We start from the raw sequence: 19,752 nt of genomic DNA on the forward strand, positions 1-19,752 counted from the left end.
AGGTCTATTTTCCATTCATTTTAATCATACGTGTGACCGAGTTAGTCAAGATTTTCTGTTGCGAGTGTTGACAGCTGTTGATTTTAATGATGCTGAACGAAGGATGTTCATGTCTCTAGTTACTGATATTCAGGCGTCTATTGACGTGAGTGGTGGTCTCACTCCCCTCATAGAAGTGTGTAGAGGTGTTGCACAGGGTAGTCCGCTATCTGTGTCTTTATTCACGCTGCTTCTGGAACCCATTTTGCGGTCCGTAGCTGCTAGATTGGGTGGCGGGTCGTTATTGGGCGAAAGGTTTATCGTTCGCGCGTGCGCCTTTGGCTTCATGGTGCTTCTTCCTTCTCATGACGACATACCGATGCTCAAGGACTGTAGGATGCATTTTGTCGTCTTACGAAAGCACAGGTTAACGACCGGAGACACTGATTATTCAATATGCGGGGATCTGACGCGGTTGAAATTCCATGGGCTGCAGCGGTCGCCCGCCATCGATCGTTTGGTATTGTTATCGATTGTTGTCCGATGAAGATTGGTGCGTTAAACTGGACATCCGTCGCGGACAGAATTCAACGAGCGATCCTTGAACACGTGCGTCGCTCTCTCTCGTTGCTTCATTACTTTCAGACCTTGCAAACTTGTGTGTTGAGGAAGCCTATTTTGTTGCCCAAATTTTTGCTTTTCCTGCGATGATGTCCCGAAAGTTACAACGATTATCGAGCAAGTTTATCTGGCGAAATTCTATTTTTCGAGTGCGCTATCCGGCTATGGCGCGACCCCAGCGAGAGGGACGTTTGGGCCTCCCTGATGTTCGGGACGAGGCTCCTGATTTATTTCTTCGACACATTATTTCAACGTGCCTTTGCGTCCCCCAGTGACTTGTAGCTCGCCTATAGATGTTGGTAGGATAGATAATAATTAAGTCATATTCGTGAACTTTTTCTTGATGTCTGTTACTCGAGGGTTGATATTCTTTCCCAGTCTCATCTCTCTGTAAAAATGCTAATATGTCGCTGGACATTTCCAAATCACGCTTTCTCTGCGGAGTCCCCATCATCAGAGACAGAATGGAAGGTTGTTTGATCCAGTGTCAGCCTACTCCTGTTTCCTATGGAGGTGGCGTTCTCGTGGTACCAAGTCGTTCATATCCTTCTCTCCATCAGCGTACGACTTTATCTCATTAGCCTTGGTGAGACAGACTGAGGCAGTCGTTGCCATGAAAAAGATACATTTATATCACCAGTTGGTCCCCTGCGGGCACAGACATAGGAGCTGGCTTCGCCGACAATTGGCATTTCTTGCTAGAAGGACGGAAGCGACAATCTCCATTGATATTCTCCCGATTTAGCCTTGTCGCCAGAAAAGAGAACAATACAGTTATGTGGTATGTCGGGCATTATGTACATTACGTGCTGCGGAGCGGGTATGACAAGCACCCTTGTGCCTTTTCCAGTATATGGTTTCTGCCCATTGGATAGGTTGCCACACCATCGTTCACTTTTTGCGAATATGCTGTGTCTCTTCTTTAGTCGTCAGGGAGTTGGATGATGTGTAGAAACCCTTTTCTGTTGGAATGTTTCATTCCTGTTGCCTTATTCTTGGTAAAATTGACAAAAAAAAAGAAAGTGGTGAGTTAACCAGTCATCATGGTATTTTCATTACCGGCCTTTTTCAGGTGTATCTTTTTACAGTTTATTTCATTTTTGTGGCTCTGTTAGACTTTTTGTTTAAGAAATGGAAAAATAAGTTGTTGCAGGGTACGACTAAAAGTGAATATTTTTTTTCTTTTTAAGTGGTGGAAGCCATGTAGGATTTTGTCCCACCATGTTCCTATCTTATTAGAGTGGCAAGTTGTAAGGTCTGAAATAAATAAAAATAAAAGATAAATTAAAAAATACCATTGCTATGTGATAATACAGCGCAGTGACAGTCGGGGCGGGGAGGGGGGGGGGGGGGGAGGCATCGTGGCCAGGCCATGACGTGCGACCCTTGCACACGTTGTCCTCACCCAGCCTGAAGTTGTCCCTGGGTCCGTTCTATCTTGCCGTTACAAGCAAGAAAAGAAAAAAAAATTAATATTGTCCAAGAATTGTAAGGTAGCATCGAGTAGTGTGTTGCTGGTTCTCACCCCACTGAGTCCAAAACTTTTGATATTAGCCTTCGCGTTTAATAACAAAAAAAAATGAAGAAGGAAACAGAGGTTCGAATCCTGGTCAGGCACAAATTTTCAACTTTCCCCATTGATTTAAATGAATTCTTCCTGACAGTTAATGTCTTTAGTTCCTTTGTGTCTTGATTCATAATGGATGCATGGATCAAAATAACCGAAAGACGAGACACCATATATACAGGGTGTTACAAAAAGGTACAGCAAAACTTTCATGGAACATTCCTCACACACAAAGAAAGAAAATATGTTATGTGGACATGTGTCCGGAAACGCTTACTTTCCATGTTAGAGCTCATTTTATTACTTCTCTTCAAATCACATTAATCATGGAATGGAAACATACAGCAACAGAACGTACCAGCGTGACTTCAAACACTTTGTTACAGGAAATGTTCAAAATGTCCTCCGTTAGAGAGGATACATGCATTCACCCTCCGTCGCATGGAATCCCTGATGCGCTGATGCAACCCTGGAGAATGGCGTATAGTACCACAGCCGTCCACAATACGAGCACGAAGAGTCTCTACATTTTGTACCGCGGTTGCGCAGACAAGAGCTTTCAAATGCCCCCATAAATGAAAGTCAAGAGGGTTGAGGTCAGGAGAGCGTGGAGGCCATGGAATTGATCCGTTTCTACCGATCCATCGGTCACCGAATCTGTTGTTGAGAAGCGTACGAACACTTTGACTGAAATGTGCAGGAGCTCCATCGTGCATGAACCACATGTTGTGTCTTACTTGTAAAGGCACATGTTCTAGCAGCACAGGTACAGTATCCAGTACGAATTCATGATAACGTGTCCATCGAGCGTAGGTGGAAGAACATGGGGCCCAGTCAAGACATCACCAACAATGCCTGCCCAAACGTTCACAGAAAATCTGTGTTGATGACGTGATTGCTCAATTGCGTGCGGATTCTCGTCAGCCCACACATGATGATTGTGAAAATTTACAATTTGAGCACGTTGGAATGAAGTCTCATCCGTAAAGAGAACATTTGCACTGAAATGAGCATTGACACATTGTTGGATGAACCATTCGCAGAAGTGTACCCGTGGAGGCCAATCAGCTGCTGATAGTCCCTGCACACGCTGTATATGGTACGGAAACAACTGGTTCTCTCGTAGCATTCTCCATATAGTTACGTAGTCAACGTTACCTTGTAGAGCAGCAACTTCTCTGACGCAGACATTAGGGTTATCGTCAACTGCACGAAGAATTGCCTCGCCCATTGCAGGTGTCCTCGTCGTTCTAGGTCTTCCCCAGTCGCGAGTCATAGGCCGGAATGTTCCGTGCTCCCTAAGACGCCGATCAATTGCTTCGAACGTCTTGCTGTCGGGACACTTTCGTTCTGGAAATCTGTCTCGATACAAACGTACCGCGGCACGGCTATTGCGTCGTGGTAATCCATACATCAAATGAGCATCTGCCAACTCTGCATTTGTAAACATTGCACTGACTGCAAAACCACGTTCGTGATAAACAATAACCTGTTGATGCTATGTACTGATGTGCTTGATGCTAGTACTGTAGAGCAATGAGTCGCATGTCAACACAAACACTGAAGTCAACATTACCTTCCTTCAATTGGGCCAACTGGCGGTGAATCGAGGAAGTACAGTACGTACTGACGAAACTAAAATGAGCTCTAACGTGGAAATTAAGCGTTTCCAGACACTTGTCCACATAACATCTTTTCTTTATTTGTGTGTGAGGAATGTTTCCTGAAAGTTTGGCCGCACCTTTTTGTAACATCCTGTATAACTACGGCGAGGATGGCCGCTAATGTCTTCAGTTCCTTTGTGTCTTGACAAATTTTACAGAAACAAATCTGGGAACTGGAATATTTATTGAAGCAAGCGGGTATACGCTGGTTGCAGGTACGGACGTCGACCGCTGCAGTTGGCCTGCGTGGTGATGCACGTCGTCAGCAGGGTGGCGATGCTGTTCACTCCGTCACTGATACTGCTGTTCGTCGTGGCGGAGTCGCTGGTGGTGGCCGCCGGAGGCGCCATGCTGGAGTCGGCGGTATCTGTAGGTGAGTGGAGGGGACAATGTGATGCAGCAATGCCAGAGCGACGTTTAGAAAACCTTAAAAAAGTATTTTTCATGGAAAGAACGGGAAACTACTCTCACAGAGGGCTTCTCATGTTTCTTCACTCTTTTCTTCCTTGATAACTTTTCTCGAGCTTCCATCCGGGTCACGTGGTTAGATGTCCAGGAGCTTCCAGCCGAGAACTACTCATATAAATTAAGGATAATGCTGATACATGGTGAAACAATGCTCTGGTGGGCGGTTTGCGGGTTTAAATGACCTCGGGGTATGGCCATGCGGGTGCATTTGACCTGCGGTCGTCGCTCGGTGCCACTGGCAGTAGTCCACATACGCAGAGGTGTGTTGGTGCATGTCAGAGTACGGTGCAGCTAGTAATTGTGCAGACGTGTTCAGACGTGCTAATGGTGTGTTGAAAATGGCTCGAAGAACACATATTGATGACGTTATGAGGGGTAGAATACTATGGCGATTGGAGGCTGGTCAAACACAGCCGGTCGTAGCACGGGCGCTCTGTGAGTCTGTGAGCCACAAAGTGTGATCTAAAGATTATGGCAACGATTCCAGAAGACGGGCAACGTCAACGTGTCCCGGCGCTGCAGTACGGGATGTCCACAGTGTACAACACCTCAAGAAGACCTTCAGTGCCCGCAGACGGCCACGGAGTACTGCAGGTAGCCTTGCTCGGGACCTTACCGCAGCCACTGGAACAGTTGTCTCCAGACACACAGTCTACAGACGACTGAACAGACATGGTTTATTCGTCCGGAGACCTGCGCGGTGCATTCCACTGATCCCTGGTCACACGAGAGCCCCTAAATCCTGGTGTCAAGAACACAGTACTTGGTCACTGGAACAGTGGTCCCAGGTTATGTTCACGGACGTCCAGGTATAGTCTGAACAGTGATTCTCGCCGGGTTTTCATCTGGCGTGAACCAGGAACCAGATACCAACACCTTAATGTCCTTGAAACGGACCTATATGGAGGTCGTGGTTTGATGGTGTGTGATGGGGTTATGATTGATGCACATACCACTGCATGTCTTTGACAGAGGAACTGTAAGAGGTCAGGTGTATTCGGACGTCATTTTGCACCAGTATGTCCGCCTTTTCAGTGGTGCGTGCAGTGGGTGCCACCTACCTCCTGAAGGATGATAACGCACGACACCACCGAGCTCCCATCGTGCAGGAATATTTCGGAACAGAAGATATCAGGCGAATGGAGGGGCCTGCCTGTTCTGCAGACCTAAGCCCCCTCTTGGTCGACCTATTGCTACACGTCTTCAAACCCCTAGGACTCTGCAGGAGCACCGACAGGCACTGGTGCAAGAATGGGAGGCTATACCCAAGCAGCTGCTCGACTACCTAATCCAGAGTATATCAACCCGTTGTACGACCTGTGTACCTGTCCGTGGTGATCATATCCCATATTGATGTGGGGGCACATGCGCAGGAAACTGTGGCGTTTTGTAGCACATGTGTTTCGGAGCGGTTTTTTCAACTTATCACCAATACCGTGGACTTACACAGCTGTGTCGTGTGTGTTCCATATGTGCCTATGCCATTAGCGCCAGTTTTGTCTAGTGCCACGTTGTGTGGCACCGCATTCTGCATTTATCCTTATTTTATGAGCATGAGTGTAGTTGGCGAGGCACTGAATGTCGTGTGAACGCTGCTGCTGCCCTTATGTGGCCAAGTTACCTTCTGCGAAGACACTGCTACTCACCGCGGCGGCGTATACGGTAATCTTATCGTTGCTAGCCCGCATGAGCCTTCCAGTAGCTGGGTTCCAATCTGTGTTCAGCTGCAGAGTGGTCTTTATTAAGGGTGTTGTCTGTCTTTTATGACGCTACTCCAGAACCTATTTGTCCGTTTAATAACAGATGTCTCGTCGAATGCAATTCAGTATACGTTTTCCATTTTCTGCTGTCGGTGATTTTTCGGGATACCGCAGGCGGTAACACCTCCCGTGTTCCACAAGGCGCTGTTTAATGGTACGCATAGTGTATCCGACGTAAATGTGCCTACAACTAGGCGGCATTGTATATACGCGTTGTGCGTCTCGAGGCTTTCATCGTCTTTTACAGGCCTCAAGAGCTGTCGAAGTTTTGCTGGAGCCATGAAGACCGAAACGATTTTATGCGCCTTTAGGAACCGGTTACTATTTCCTGTTACTGAGCCACAGAACGACAAAAACCAAAGATTTTTCACTGCTCTTCAGGTGTCTTCTTGCTAATGTTCCTCCAGAAAGATGGTTTTCCGAATCTGTTACTGCAGCCGTTCTCCTTCAATATGTTGCGTACCTGGTTGAGCTCCTTTCACTGGTTACCAGCTCTTGAAACGGGCTCCGCACAGTGTACCATTGTACTCAGTATAGAGCGTTTCTGCTTTGGGTGATGGTAGCTGGTACCTTTCAGATACCGTTCGGTGTGAGTGGTTTTCTTCACTCTCGCATCTTACGTTCGTTTTTATGAGTATTGTACAGATCTCTGATATTTCTGCTCCATGTTTGATCTATCTCTAAACGAGTGGATTATTGTTCATTATTAATTTCATTCTTCTATCTTTACTTTTTCCCGCGATATCTAGTGTTACCATCCACTACTTGTCAGAACTTCTACCGTTTGGATTCTTCTATCGTTTCTGATGTTATGGTCCCAGTCGTGCTTGCACGCAAGGTGAGTCCCAGCACTACATAAAAATCTTCAGACACAGATCATCGCTCCTGGCGAGTATGTGGACGTAAATTAAGCTGCAATACAATCAGCCCTTCTTGCAACTGCCCTTGCTCCTGCATTGCAAGGAAAGTTCCTTCACACCAGCCCAGACAATTGTAGCGCCAAATGGTCAATCACTGGTACGTTCCGTTGATGTAACCGTTTAATGCGGACCAGACTCTTCGATATCAGGCTGCAACAGCGTATTGTTCACGCTTGTCTTTGGTTTTGTTTCTGGCAGAATTATCAATGTAAGCCATCAAATAGGCTGTTTCCATCATAATGATAACAGTTGTAAGGTAACATATTGTTTCACTCGTGGTACAGGTGCGAGTACTAAACTGCAGTACCTGTGTTGTTATAATGTGCTGTGCAGTGTCCCTCAACATGCATGCGTGTCTGGTGCAACACACACTGCAGCGGTAGTCAACAGTACGAAATGTGGAATCATCGAGGCGACAGCTAGCGTAAAGTCAGAGATCCACGTTCGAGTCCCGGCACGACACAAGTTTTCATTGTCACCAATGCACACCGCACCCGAAGTTTAATCCTATTCGCAAATGCAGATACGATATGAGTGGTTGAGAGCCAAAATGGTAGAATTCAATTTTTCACACATTACGATGGAGCTGAATATCTGAGAAGCAATACGCTGTGTTTTAATCTCCGTAACTGCGATTTATTTATGAAACATAAACATAATGTCATACAATTAATGTGATTCTGCACTTATTGCTTCCATTATGCACTTCTCTCTCAGAAATTCGGTTGAAATAATTTCATTATTGTTCTTAACCACCAGAATGCTACCTACTGGGTCTGTCTAATAGTTCAGCAGTGTATCCGTTTCTTCTATTTCACCGTCTACACCATCTTCCTCTGCCAAATCGTCAACATGTCCAGGTTCAGATTCCTAATTCGAACTTGCAGTTGTCAGTTGGTTGTACCGGGTGGATGTATGGGAGAAATGTCATCATGTCTTTCCTTTTTTGCCTCGGTGACGTTGTTGAGACGGATGTGTATAATGGTTTATGCATTTAATGTCAGTCATCACTTCTTGACTCGTGTAGGTTTTAACCTAGACTTCAACATGGAGTGCATACTTCCCTTATAAAGACGATTTCTACTTTAATAGCAACTGGACATTACAGATCTAAAGAAACAAAACAATGCTGATACAGTAGTGGCCATTAAAATTGCTACACCCCGAAGATGACGTACTACAGACGCGAAATTTAACCGACAGAAAGAAGATGCTGTCATTTGCAAATTATTAGCTTTCCAGAGCAATCACACAAGGTTGGCGCCGGTGGCGACACCTACAACGTGCTGACATGAGGAAAGTTTCCAACCGATTTCTCGTACACAAACAGCAGTTGACCGGCGTTGCCTGGTGAAACGTTGATGTGATGCCTCGTGTAAGGAGGAGAAATGCGTACCATCACGTTTCCGACTTTGATTAAGGTCGGATTGTAGCCTATCGCGATTGCGGTTTATCGTATCGCGACGTTGCTGCTCGCGTTGGTCGAGATCCAATGACTGTTAGCAGAATATGGAATCGGTGGGTTCAGGAAGGTAATAAGGAACGCCCAGCTGGATCTCAACGGCCTCATATAACTTGCAGTCGAGATGACAGGCATTGTATCCGCATGGCTGTGACGGATCGTGCAGCCACGTCTCGATCCATGAGTCAACAGATGGGGACGTTTGCAAGACAACAACCATCTGCATGAACAGTTCGACGACGATTGCAGCAGCATGAACTATCAGCTCAGACATCATGGCTGCGGTTACCCTTGACGCTGCATCACAGACAGGAGCGCCTGCGATGGTGTACTCAACGACGAACCTGGGTACACGAATGGCAAATGTCATTTTTTCCGATCAATCCAGGTTCTGTTTACAGCATCATGATGGTCGCATCCGTGTTTGGCGACATCGCGTCGAACGCACTTTGGAAGCCACACTGGCGTATCACCCAGAGAGATGGTATGGGGTGCCATTGGTTATACGTCTCGGTCACCTCTTGTTCGCATTGACGGTACTTTGAATAGTGGACGTTACATTTCAGATGTGTGGCTCTACATTCATTCGATCCCTGCGAAACCCTACATTTCAGCAGGATAATGCACGACCGCATGTTGCAGGTCCTGTACGGGCCTTTCTGGATACAGAAAATGTTCGACTGCTGCCCTGGCCAGCGCATTCTCCACATCTCTCACCAACTGAAAACGTCTGGTCAATGGTGGCCGAGCAACTGGCTTGTCACAATACGCGAGTCACTACTCTTGATGAACTGTGGTATGGTGTTGAAGCTGCATGGGCAGCTGTACCTGTACACGCCATCCAAGCTCTGTTTGACTCAATGCCCAGGCGTGTCAAGGCCGTTATTACGGCCAGAGGTGGTTATTCTGGGTACTCATTTCTCAGTATCTATGCACCCAAATTGCGTGAAAATGTAATCACATGTCAGTGCTAGTATAATATATTTGTGCAATGAATACTCGTTTACCGTCTGCATTTCTTCTTGGTGCAGCAATTTTAATGGCCAGTAGTGTAGTTAGTGGCACTGTTACAATGCCTTTTTGATTTTAGAGCGGAAACAAACAAGCAAAAAAGTACAGAACAACAAGACCATGTGGCCTCGCCGCTTCAGCTATACCACTGTTCCCGCGAACACACTTCACTATGGCGTGAGAGGAAGAATATGTTGGGAGATCTCAAGCGGCTCAATTGCGACTTATTGTTACTCCACCCTACAGCAACATATTTTCATCATGATTAAACTGAGTGTTATTACTCAGATCTAAATTTTTTTACCTAGACCACTTTGGTTCTCAGCGGCTCATGTAAAGGTACAAGTAGACATACATTTTGTAACAATTTTATTTATCTGAAAACACCGGTTGAAGAGTTCAATTTATAACTGTTGTTGAAACAATCATCCACTAGGAGCGCTACAGACACGCAGTGCTGTCACACACCTAGAACCCTCTACGTCCTATGCTCTGGATACTATACATTTCAGTTCTAAAACATCCACAAGTGCAAGATACGCAGTTACAAGAACAAATATTAACCATTGTAGAGCTATACAGGGTGGTCCATTGACAGTGACCGGGCCAAATATCTCACGAAATAAGGATCAAACGAGAAAACTACAAAGAACGAAACTTGTCTAGCTTGAAGGGGGAAACCAGATGGCGCTATGGTTGGCTCGCTAGACGGCGCTGCCATAGGTCAAACGGATATCAACTGCGTTTTTTTTTAAATAGGAACCCCCATTTTTATTACATATTCGTGTAGCACGTAAAGAAATTTTTTCGCTTTGTGATAGATGGCGCTGTAATTGTCACAAACATATGGCTCACAATTTTAGACGAACAGTTGGTAACAGGTAAATTTTTTTAAATTGAAATACAGAACGTAGGTACGTTTGAACATTTTATTTCCGTTGTTCCAATGTGATACATGTACCTTTGTGACCTTATCATTTCTGAGAACGCATGCTGTTACAGTGTGACTCTCCAGTGGATGAATGGAAGAAGACAAGGGCTGCAGATGGAAATGTTAATGACTGAGAAAGGTCTGTTTGCTACACTGAAGTGTGAAGGGGCAGTAGTATTCAAGCGGAAAAGGTGAAGTTGTACCAGTAAGTTTCTGAGATCTTTACTACGGCCAACGACGATTGTTCCACATCGCAAAGGATTACGAGCAATGACATCACTTAAGATTACAAGATGTGAGGGAGCAAACGAATGCAAACAATATGTTCTGAGACACTTCATGATCAGGATGGAGGCAAAATGCCTTTACCCACATCCACAGCCGCAAAAGGTGTTTTAAAAAGCACAAGTTCGCTGTGTAGAGTGTCCAGAACATATGTGGTAACTTCCCCCGTCACCTAGTCACAGGTAACACGATTCTTACTATGTCCCTGGTATTCATGAAGGGCCAGAGCCTGAGATACTGGAAACCAAGTCTACTGAAGGGCATTCCAGATGGCAGGCGAAGAGCAAAGAGAGAAAAAGATGGCATAGCACAGCCAGGTGATGGAAAATACAGCTACGATTCCACTGGAGAATAATGTTGTCAATGTACTGTGAGGCATATTACGCACCAGGACCACCTGCTGCCACTGGTTGAGGGGTTATGGCATCAACATACTTAGGTTCTAGGTTCCATTGTGTGGTGCGACCTGGGGCCTCAGAGGCTGCTGGAATTTCTGTTTCCGCCACAGGAGTGGAACAGATAGGATCTAGTGGCATGGGAGACACAGGAATCTCCTTCTAGGAGGAGTTCGCCTTATCTTCCTCTCCTTGGAGGATTTGGATGATATTGTGACCTCTTTGAATCAATTTCAGGTAATGATGGCGATGACAAAACCCTGCAACCAGCAGCCTCTGGTTTCATCAGCCACTGGCTGGCGTCTGGCATTAGAACAGCAGAAACCTTGCAAGAAAATTTCCCAAGCGACGTCTTCCTGGTGAGAGAAGCGGGAGGAAGATGATGTGTCTCTAGCTGGGAGGTGGAGACCGATATACGTAGTAGGTGGGAAGCCAATGATCCTGAAGTAGGTGTGGGGAATGCAGCAAGAGGAGAGCCGCCAAACATCAGGAGGCAAACATAGTCACCAAAGATGGCGACGTCGTTGTAGCTGTAGCATATGACACTGTAATACATACTGAGTGCAACCACTTATACTTGCCCCGCTTGATAAGTTAGCTTGCCCAGAGTCTTATATTCTTATAATTTCTGCTCTCTCTGGAAAATGATGCAGCCTGACAGGCAGGGAGAGTGGTGCTTTCCACAGTTGACACATATGGGAAGGAGGGACACTAGGAGCATTTGGATGCAACAGTCGTCCACAATCTGTACAGATGGGGCTAGCATGGCAATGTGAAGGCATGTACCCGAAAATCAAACACTTGAAGCATCACATGGGGGGCGAGAGGGAAAAACATTCGGTTCCACATCGCATTGGTGTACCATCACCATGACCTTTTAAGGCAATGGATCACCCTCAAAGGCCAAGGTGAAGACACTGGTAGCGATCCTATTGCACGTTGGCCCCCTATGGACACCCCAACACTCCAAGTTGACAGGTAACTCATCGTCAGATTGCAAGAGCAGGTCTCATTGGAAAATGATGCCCTGAACCATATTCACACTAGAGTGGGGAGTGTGAGGAATTACAATCACCTGTGACAAGTGAGCAGCGTCTGTGACTCGGTGGGCGATGTTGCTTCGATTAAAACTGACTGACTTTTCATTTTATAGATTTCTGCCACGACCCCAGGTTGTATTCTATGTTCTCCACAAAGAACAAGGGTTTCGTGGCCAAGAAGGAATCTCTGTTAGTCCTTGGGCAAAATGAGTTATAGGGGAGCATTTCTCTGCTTGCTGCTACGCCCATTGTTTCCCCCACAGCGTAGCCAGATAATGGGACATTTTAGGGTTGCATCTCTCTGCACTAAACGAGGACGCTCTCCCACAGAGACTGCTGGAGCCATATGGCCACCTCCAGGAGATAACTTCATCTGCTTCGTTTGTGGCTCATCTGCCATGGTGCCTCCCACACTGAACGTAAGCTTTCCCAATGGGAATCACCTAGCCGCAACAATGGCTACTGGGTCACTAATCAGTTGCTTGGAATCCTCCTGGCCCAGTCATGATGGGCACACACTCCTTGGCATACATGGCAAGTCTTCACCTCAGCCAATAACAGTGTGATCCCTGCGTAGTTGGGGGGTACCACAGCGCAGGTTCTTGACAACCCCTCCCCCACAATGGGATGGCTGCTGTGTTGGGTATTGGGTGTACTACATTATTAAATGGAAGGGTGTAGGATGGAAAGACACAAAGGTGGAGCATACACCACATTGGTCAATGTTCCCTGTAAGATCTGCACTTCTCGAAAATTTTGAAAATTGGTGACAGGTCCAACGTGACAATGGAGATCATATATTTATTTAATGAAAAGTTGCAAAGAAACGTCGGAAGTACAGACTCGAATCCCAAATCATAAACCAGGTCCAAGAAGTGTCTGCGTCAAGAAAACCGTCTGTCGGAGAGTCAGAGAGGGGGGGGGGGGGAGTGATAGTGGAAGTATAAGCTTAGAGCACGGATAGAAGAATTGCTGCAACGGCTGGGACCCTGTGGTAGCCAAGTACATACTCACAAAATGGTAGCGCCATGGGGTAGAGGGTGGGGATGGTGGTGGGAGGGAATTTTATAATGTGATGTTGATATAATACGAAGTGATTTTTACATGTGCAAGACTTGTGAGGTAAAACATCACACATAAATCAGTTCACACATACATTTTATAAGAATGTGGAGAGATGACCTGGTAATGATGGCCCATTGTTCTCACCATCATAAGCTTTCAATCCCCTTTTCTTTAGTCACCTGCACTGGCAATTATTGCGTTGGTAGGGCACCATTGGTTCGCTTTGTCAGTGTCTTACCTGTGCGACATGAAACGAACAAAGAAAACAACACTTTAGTACAAACGTCATACGCAGAGAACGAATAATACACTTTAATACTTGCCTGGTGTGTTGGTCAAGCAGGAATTAAGGATGGTGCATTTCGCTAATATCCGGAACACCATTTATTCCTCACCCCAAGCCGATTGACCTTAAGTTTGATTTTAGACGTTCACCATTAAGAACAAAGATTTGATTCATTTTTTAACGAAACTGACTCTCTTCTCAGTGCGGACTGACGGCGTCGTCGATAACTAGTCGTTCCACAAATTCATCCCCTTTACATTAATAGTGGTAATGAATGACTAACATCCGTTTGCCACTTACTTTGTGACGTTTATGGTTGCTTAACAAAGTTTTTAATAATGTTTTCTAGATAAATCTGCTTTAAAAGTCCCATAAAACTAAGTTTCATGTAACTCTCCACTGAGTGTCTTTAAAATTAGTTAGCCTACGAACTCTCTCTCTATCTTATAGATATATACGAGGCAATATTAACTGTGTGACTTAGAAGATAGATTAACTAAAGGCGAACTACGTTTGTAGCATTTGTAGACTTAGACAAACCTTTTGAGAATGCTGGGTGGAATACTCGCTCTAAATATCTGAAGGTAGCAGGGGTAAAATACAGGAAGTGAAAGGCTGTTTACAACTTGTACAGACACTAGACGGCAGTTATAAGAGACGAGGTGCATGAAAAGGAAGCAATCGTTGAGGAGGAAGAGAGAGAGGGCTGTAGCCCATCGCCGATGTTATTCAGTCTGTACAATGAGCAATCAGTAAAGTAAACCAAAGAAAATATTGCTGTAGGAATTAAATTTCAGGGAGTAGAAATAAAGACTTTGAAGTGTGGCGATGATATTGTAATTCTATTAGAGACAGCAAATGACTTGCAAGAGGAGTTGAACGGGACTAGCAAGGAGGATATAGGATTAAAATCAACAAAAGCGTAGCAAGGATGATGGAATATAGTCGGATTAAATCAGGTGATACTCAGGGAATTAGATTAGGAAACGAGACACTTATAGATCGGTTTCGCTATATGGCAGAAAAATGACTGATGATGGCAGAAGAAGGAGTTAAAAAATCTAGACTGTCAACGGCAAGCTTTCTGAAGAATATGCGTTCAAGTGTTAGGAAGTCTTTTCTGGAAGTATTTATGTGGAATGTAGCTACGAATGGAAGTGAAACGTGGACAGCAAACAGTTTAGATAAGAAGAGAACATAAGGTTTTGAAATGTGGTGCTACAGAAGAATGCTGAAGGACAGATGATCAGATCATGTAGCCAATGAAGAGGTGCTGAATCGAAATAGAGAGAAAAGAATTTGTGACGGAACGTCATTAGAAGAAGACAGAACACATTATGAGACATCAAGGGATCACCAATTTAGTATTGGAGGGACGTGTGGGAGGTAAAAATTGTAGAAGGAGACCAAGAGAAGAATACAGTAAAAAGGTTCAAGAAGATTCACAAGAATGTAAGTTGCAGCAATTATTCGGAGACGAATACTTGTGACTTCACATAACAAAATTACGAGAATGTTGCATAAGTAATGTCTGTCATACACTGAAGAATCATCATTCTTTCATACCTTAGAACTGCCATGTTTAGTCCCTATTAGTGCTGAGTGATTTTTACATTCCATAATTTAATATTTCTTTCCACGAAAAAAAAAGCAAAAACAAAAAAATTACATTTTAGTACACACATCATACACAAAATACGTATATAAATAATACACTTTTCTTGACTAGCTAATTTCGCTGAAGGGGAAACTAAGGACTGTACAGTACACTAAAATCTGCAGCAGCACAAAATGGCACTCTAACAAAGTCACATATGGCTAAGGGTAAGCTCAATCTGAAGCAGGTACTGTCTTATTCTGTATCCTTGGTTTCCTTTGAACTAACTTAACTCTGTTAGCTGTAGGGAGCCGCTTACCTCCAAACTACAGCGCATCGTGGAACTGACGCATGAAGAAACCACCCTGGATACTGCTAGTTTAGATTTGTAGACACACTCTTGTAAGATGGCAAGAACTATGCCCCTTACATGAAGTCATTAAAGATCACCTAACTGACATTGAGCGAACAGTAGGGCTCAACAAAATGACTGACAAGGCACAATGCATCTTGTAGAGGGTATAGTATGGACATAGTGGAATAATTAATGTCGGGTGATGGTTTTAAAGTAATTCACACGACATGAAAACTTTGTGGAAACGAGTCACTTTACTGGACGCTAGTTTACCCCAGGGAAGTATTTGACTGTGGCTGGCTGGGGGAGTGGCTAAGGGAAGCGACAATAGGCAGCTTAGGGCGGCTCAAGCTCTGAGAAAGTGGTAACGGTGCGCGGCCTCCAGTCACCTTAAGATGAGTGACAGTGAGTGGGTGGTTGACCCTGACTCCATGTTGGTGTACCGGGAAATAGACGGAGAACTTGTACGCCTGTTGATAAATGTCCGTCGTCCCATTTTCTGTGAAACATGCGACAAAGCCACGCAAAGCTACGGTGGAGCAGTCAACAGAGGTCAAAATATGCGTGTTTGTGACTATAGCAACTTCACGCTGAATTCATGGTCCGCAGAGCCTGAAGTAAATCAGGTGAAGAGCGAAAGCATGAAATACGCCAGCCTCCAATGGGAATGTAGGACCAAGGGATTTGAAGTACTCTCCTGGGAGTCTGAATTCCGGAAAACTTGATGATTGTGCAGATGCGAGCCTTGATGTGTGGCCTGGGGGGAGCTAAATAGAACAAGTTGAGAGGAAGGGAAATTTTGTGGGAATTTGTTCACTTCCCAGAGCAGGCATTGGTCGGCACTGGGAAGCGACACATAATTAACGCAACTTGCGATGTAATTGGCATAAGTGATTTTGCTGGAGGGGAAACTGAGGTGAAAAGGGGACTGGCAGAAGTCTCAGTAGAGGTCTTCCGTTCCCAGCTTGCCTGGAGTGTGGACGTGGCGTTCTTTACTCAGCTTGCCTGAGAAAGAGTGAGCATCCCTGCAGTTTAGGACTTAGCAAATGGAACAATCGAGCTTGGAGATAGAAAGTTTTGGTTCAGCTATGTATTGAGCAAGATAGCTAGGAGTGAATAGGCGAGCGCAGCCTTGCAGCACCACGAGGTCGGCCGACGTCCACACAACGACGATGCTCCCCCACGCTGTATTCGGTGATATTGCGCCTGCCCCGGCCAGTGATTAATTTGTTGGATCATGTTGGCAAAGTTTCCATGAGGGTTTCATGGGCCATGTACTGTAGAATTCTTCTCGCACTTTGCATTACACCTGGGTCAGTCGACAGAAATTACTTTTGAGTTATCGAGCTTTACTCCACGCAAACGCAATTTATTACCACTGCCTGGTAGGAGAGTGATGTAATGTGATGATTGAAGCTTGTGAGTTAAAATAAATTTGTGATAATCGACTACATCTGTTTTCAATCAAGTAGTTGAAATCCCAAGTCACTTTCCTAATTAATTTTATGTTCAACATTTGCATCTGGTGTTCAATAGCTGCATATAACATCAATGTGCACCCCTTTTTAATTAAAAGTGATCAATTCTGAATCAATTAATATCAACACTGCCACTGCAGTTCAATCAGGAGTCACAGGGCCTTATTACTTTCTTTGCATTATTTGATATTGCGGCAGTCTTGCCCTCTCTGTTGATCTGTTAGTCAATTAGCTGGGGTGAACACACGCCAAAACCAGATAAGTGACGGGTGTGGTGTTACACTTCAAACAATTTAGCCACAGGTATGAAAATACGTCGCAAAACATATGTCCCTAGCTCCCTGAACCAATTTCAGTATGTCAACTGACTACTTCGAATAATAAGAGCACAACTTTCATCACTTTCAAAACACACAGTTTCATATTGTGACATGTGAGATGAATGCATAGAAATTTGCCTGTAATCGCATTATAATAACAACACGCACAAGGTTCCTGTCAGCTGCTTTATGTTCTCTAAAGCTGTTTCTATTTTTGTGCTTTGTTGGTAATATCAAATTTCTCTGAGGCAATTTATATGATCTCTTCATTATATGTTAATCTCATCGAACTCTGGTTTTGGTTGTATAATATTTTTCTCTATAAATTTAATGTGTATCTTATGTAACCTTAAGCTTATGTGGACTCAGTATTATTCATTTGTTTGTTGTTATGCTAAGTGTTGCATTTTATTTGTAAATGTTAGCGTACACAGTAGTATGGAAGTGTATCACGTGAAATAACTTAAAATAAAAAAGCGTTACATTTTATATTTAGTAATTAAATAAGATGCTGATTTTGATATTTCAGGGACGGAATTGACAGATATCAGAAACCGCTCTTGTATCAATTGCATGGCATGGGTTGGTCTACCTATAGGATTGGTGTCTGCCTGCTTGTGTGTTCAGATGTTTCCCAGCTGGAAGCACTCCATGCTTTTTGCAGTACTGTGCTGCCTTATATTACTACTCTTCTGCAGGTAAGATGATGGATATACACGCAGGCCTGCTAATAGGTGATTTGAGATTTAATATTACGAGTAAGTTGAAAACATAAGTAATGTCAGGCTTACTTGTTGTTGCAGAGGTATCAACTGATATGCAATATCGATGCCTATTCCTATGTGCGTGTAATAAATGATACTTACGCTTCTGTAACTCGTTTTTTGTGGACAAGGTATAGAGGTGCATCTATTAAGGAACGTCGAGCACCCTTTTTCATGCTGATGTCAGGGGCCACGTGTTGTGGCGTGACAACGAAATCGTTGACGAGCCGTTATCATTCATGACCGCTGTAACATCGCCGACGTGCACGTAACTCCCGATGGGGTTTCACACGCTATCTGATTAAAAGTATCCGGAGACATACTGAAGCCGGTTCCGTCTTGTCTTTACTTGTCCTACTTCGCAGTAAGTCTTCTAATTTATTTCTTGGGGTTTTCGTGGTCCTTTTTGTAGTATGCCGCCGGGTGCAGCGACCTGGATGCGGTACTGTGACCAAAAAGTATTGTTTTACTTTGTGACGACAATCCTATTTTGTAAATATTTCTGATCTTATTTAGGTACGAACAAGATACACAACCTGGTCCCAAGCAACATAGTTCATTATTATTTAAACCTGGTTGGCAGGTACTCAGAGAGCGCACAGGATAATGTTACGATTGTGGATGGTGCTGTAAACAGTTACTGTGAGTTGCACAATCAAACACACAACTTTATTTTTCTAAGAACCACTTATTTACAGATTGCTTTAAAAGATCACAATTAGACAATACGGCTGAAGGCCTAGTTAAAGAAAATGCTTTCTGGGCTGAAGTCCAAAAACCGTACCAGAAACGAGAATGGCTGAAGGCCTGGCTTAGAAATCAAACGCAATTAAAAATAGAAGGTAACATTTAAAAGAAAACATGCAATTGAAAACAATTAGCGGCTGAAGGCCTACACTACACGTCTGAAGGACAACTATAATTAAAACACATTAATAAACATTTTTTTCTAACCAAGAAGTTTCTTTTTACACTTATAACAGAATGGCCAAAAGCCTAATTAAATAAATATTAACTTATTGCAGGGCTGAAGGCCACAAAAAAATTTGAAACAACGCCTGAAGGTCTGAAAAACAAGTCATACAAACAATTTAAAGTAAACCCCTTCCTTCTTATAAAAAAATTTTGCTTTAAAGAATACACACTGCTGAAGGCCTTATAAAAGGGGTTCACGTAAAATCCTCGGCTGAAGGCCACACATAACACATCAAACAACTAACGGCTTAGGGCCAGGATTACAAACAATTGCAGATAGAACCAATTTTAAGGAACAAACATGGCTCTGAGCACTATGGGACTTAACTTCTGAGTCCCCTAGAACTTACAACTACTTAAACTTAACTTACCTAAGGACAGCACACACATCCATGTCTGAGGTAGGATTCGAACCTGCGACTGTAGCGGTCGCGCGGTTCCAGACTGTAGCGCCTAGAACCGCTCGGCCACTTCGGCCAGCCCACTGGTGCACTTCCCTGGCAAGTAACCGTCAGTTTAATAATTAATCACAATATAGGAAGACGGCTGCAAGATTTTGCTGACTCCAACACATCATACGTTGCTGCTAGCCCGAACGGCCCTATCTGAGGTCGTCAGTACCCTAGACTTAGAACTACTTAAACCTAACTAACCTGAGGACATCACACACATCCATGACCGAGGTAGGACTCGAACCTGCGACTGTAGTGGAAGTGCAGTTCCGAATTGAAGCGCCTAGAACCGCGACCGGCCGTCTGTCACCATATGTGTTGGTCGGCCTGATTTGTCTGCTTCTTCATTTGTAACTT

At 44.3% G+C, this 19,752-nt stretch overlaps 1 protein-coding gene across 1 annotated transcript in view; it reads left to right on the forward strand.

Moving 5' to 3' along the window:
- LOC124788447 (solute carrier family 22 member 7-like) overlaps window positions 1-19,752 on the forward strand; it is a 239,255-nt gene that overhangs the window by 197,591 nt on the left and 21,912 nt on the right. Inside the window, exons 4-5 of the mRNA XM_047255719.1 lie at window positions 4,047-4,204; window positions 17,734-17,902. Coding sequence (XP_047111675.1) covers window positions 4,047-4,204; window positions 17,734-17,902 — 327 coding nt within the window. The remainder of the gene's footprint in view (window positions 1-4,046; window positions 4,205-17,733; window positions 17,903-19,752) is intronic.

Source organism: Schistocerca piceifrons, chromosome 3 (genome assembly GCF_021461385.2).
Source record: "Schistocerca piceifrons isolate TAMUIC-IGC-003096 chromosome 3, iqSchPice1.1, whole genome shotgun sequence".
NCBI classification, from domain to species: domain Eukaryota; kingdom Metazoa; phylum Arthropoda; class Insecta; order Orthoptera; family Acrididae; genus Schistocerca; species Schistocerca piceifrons.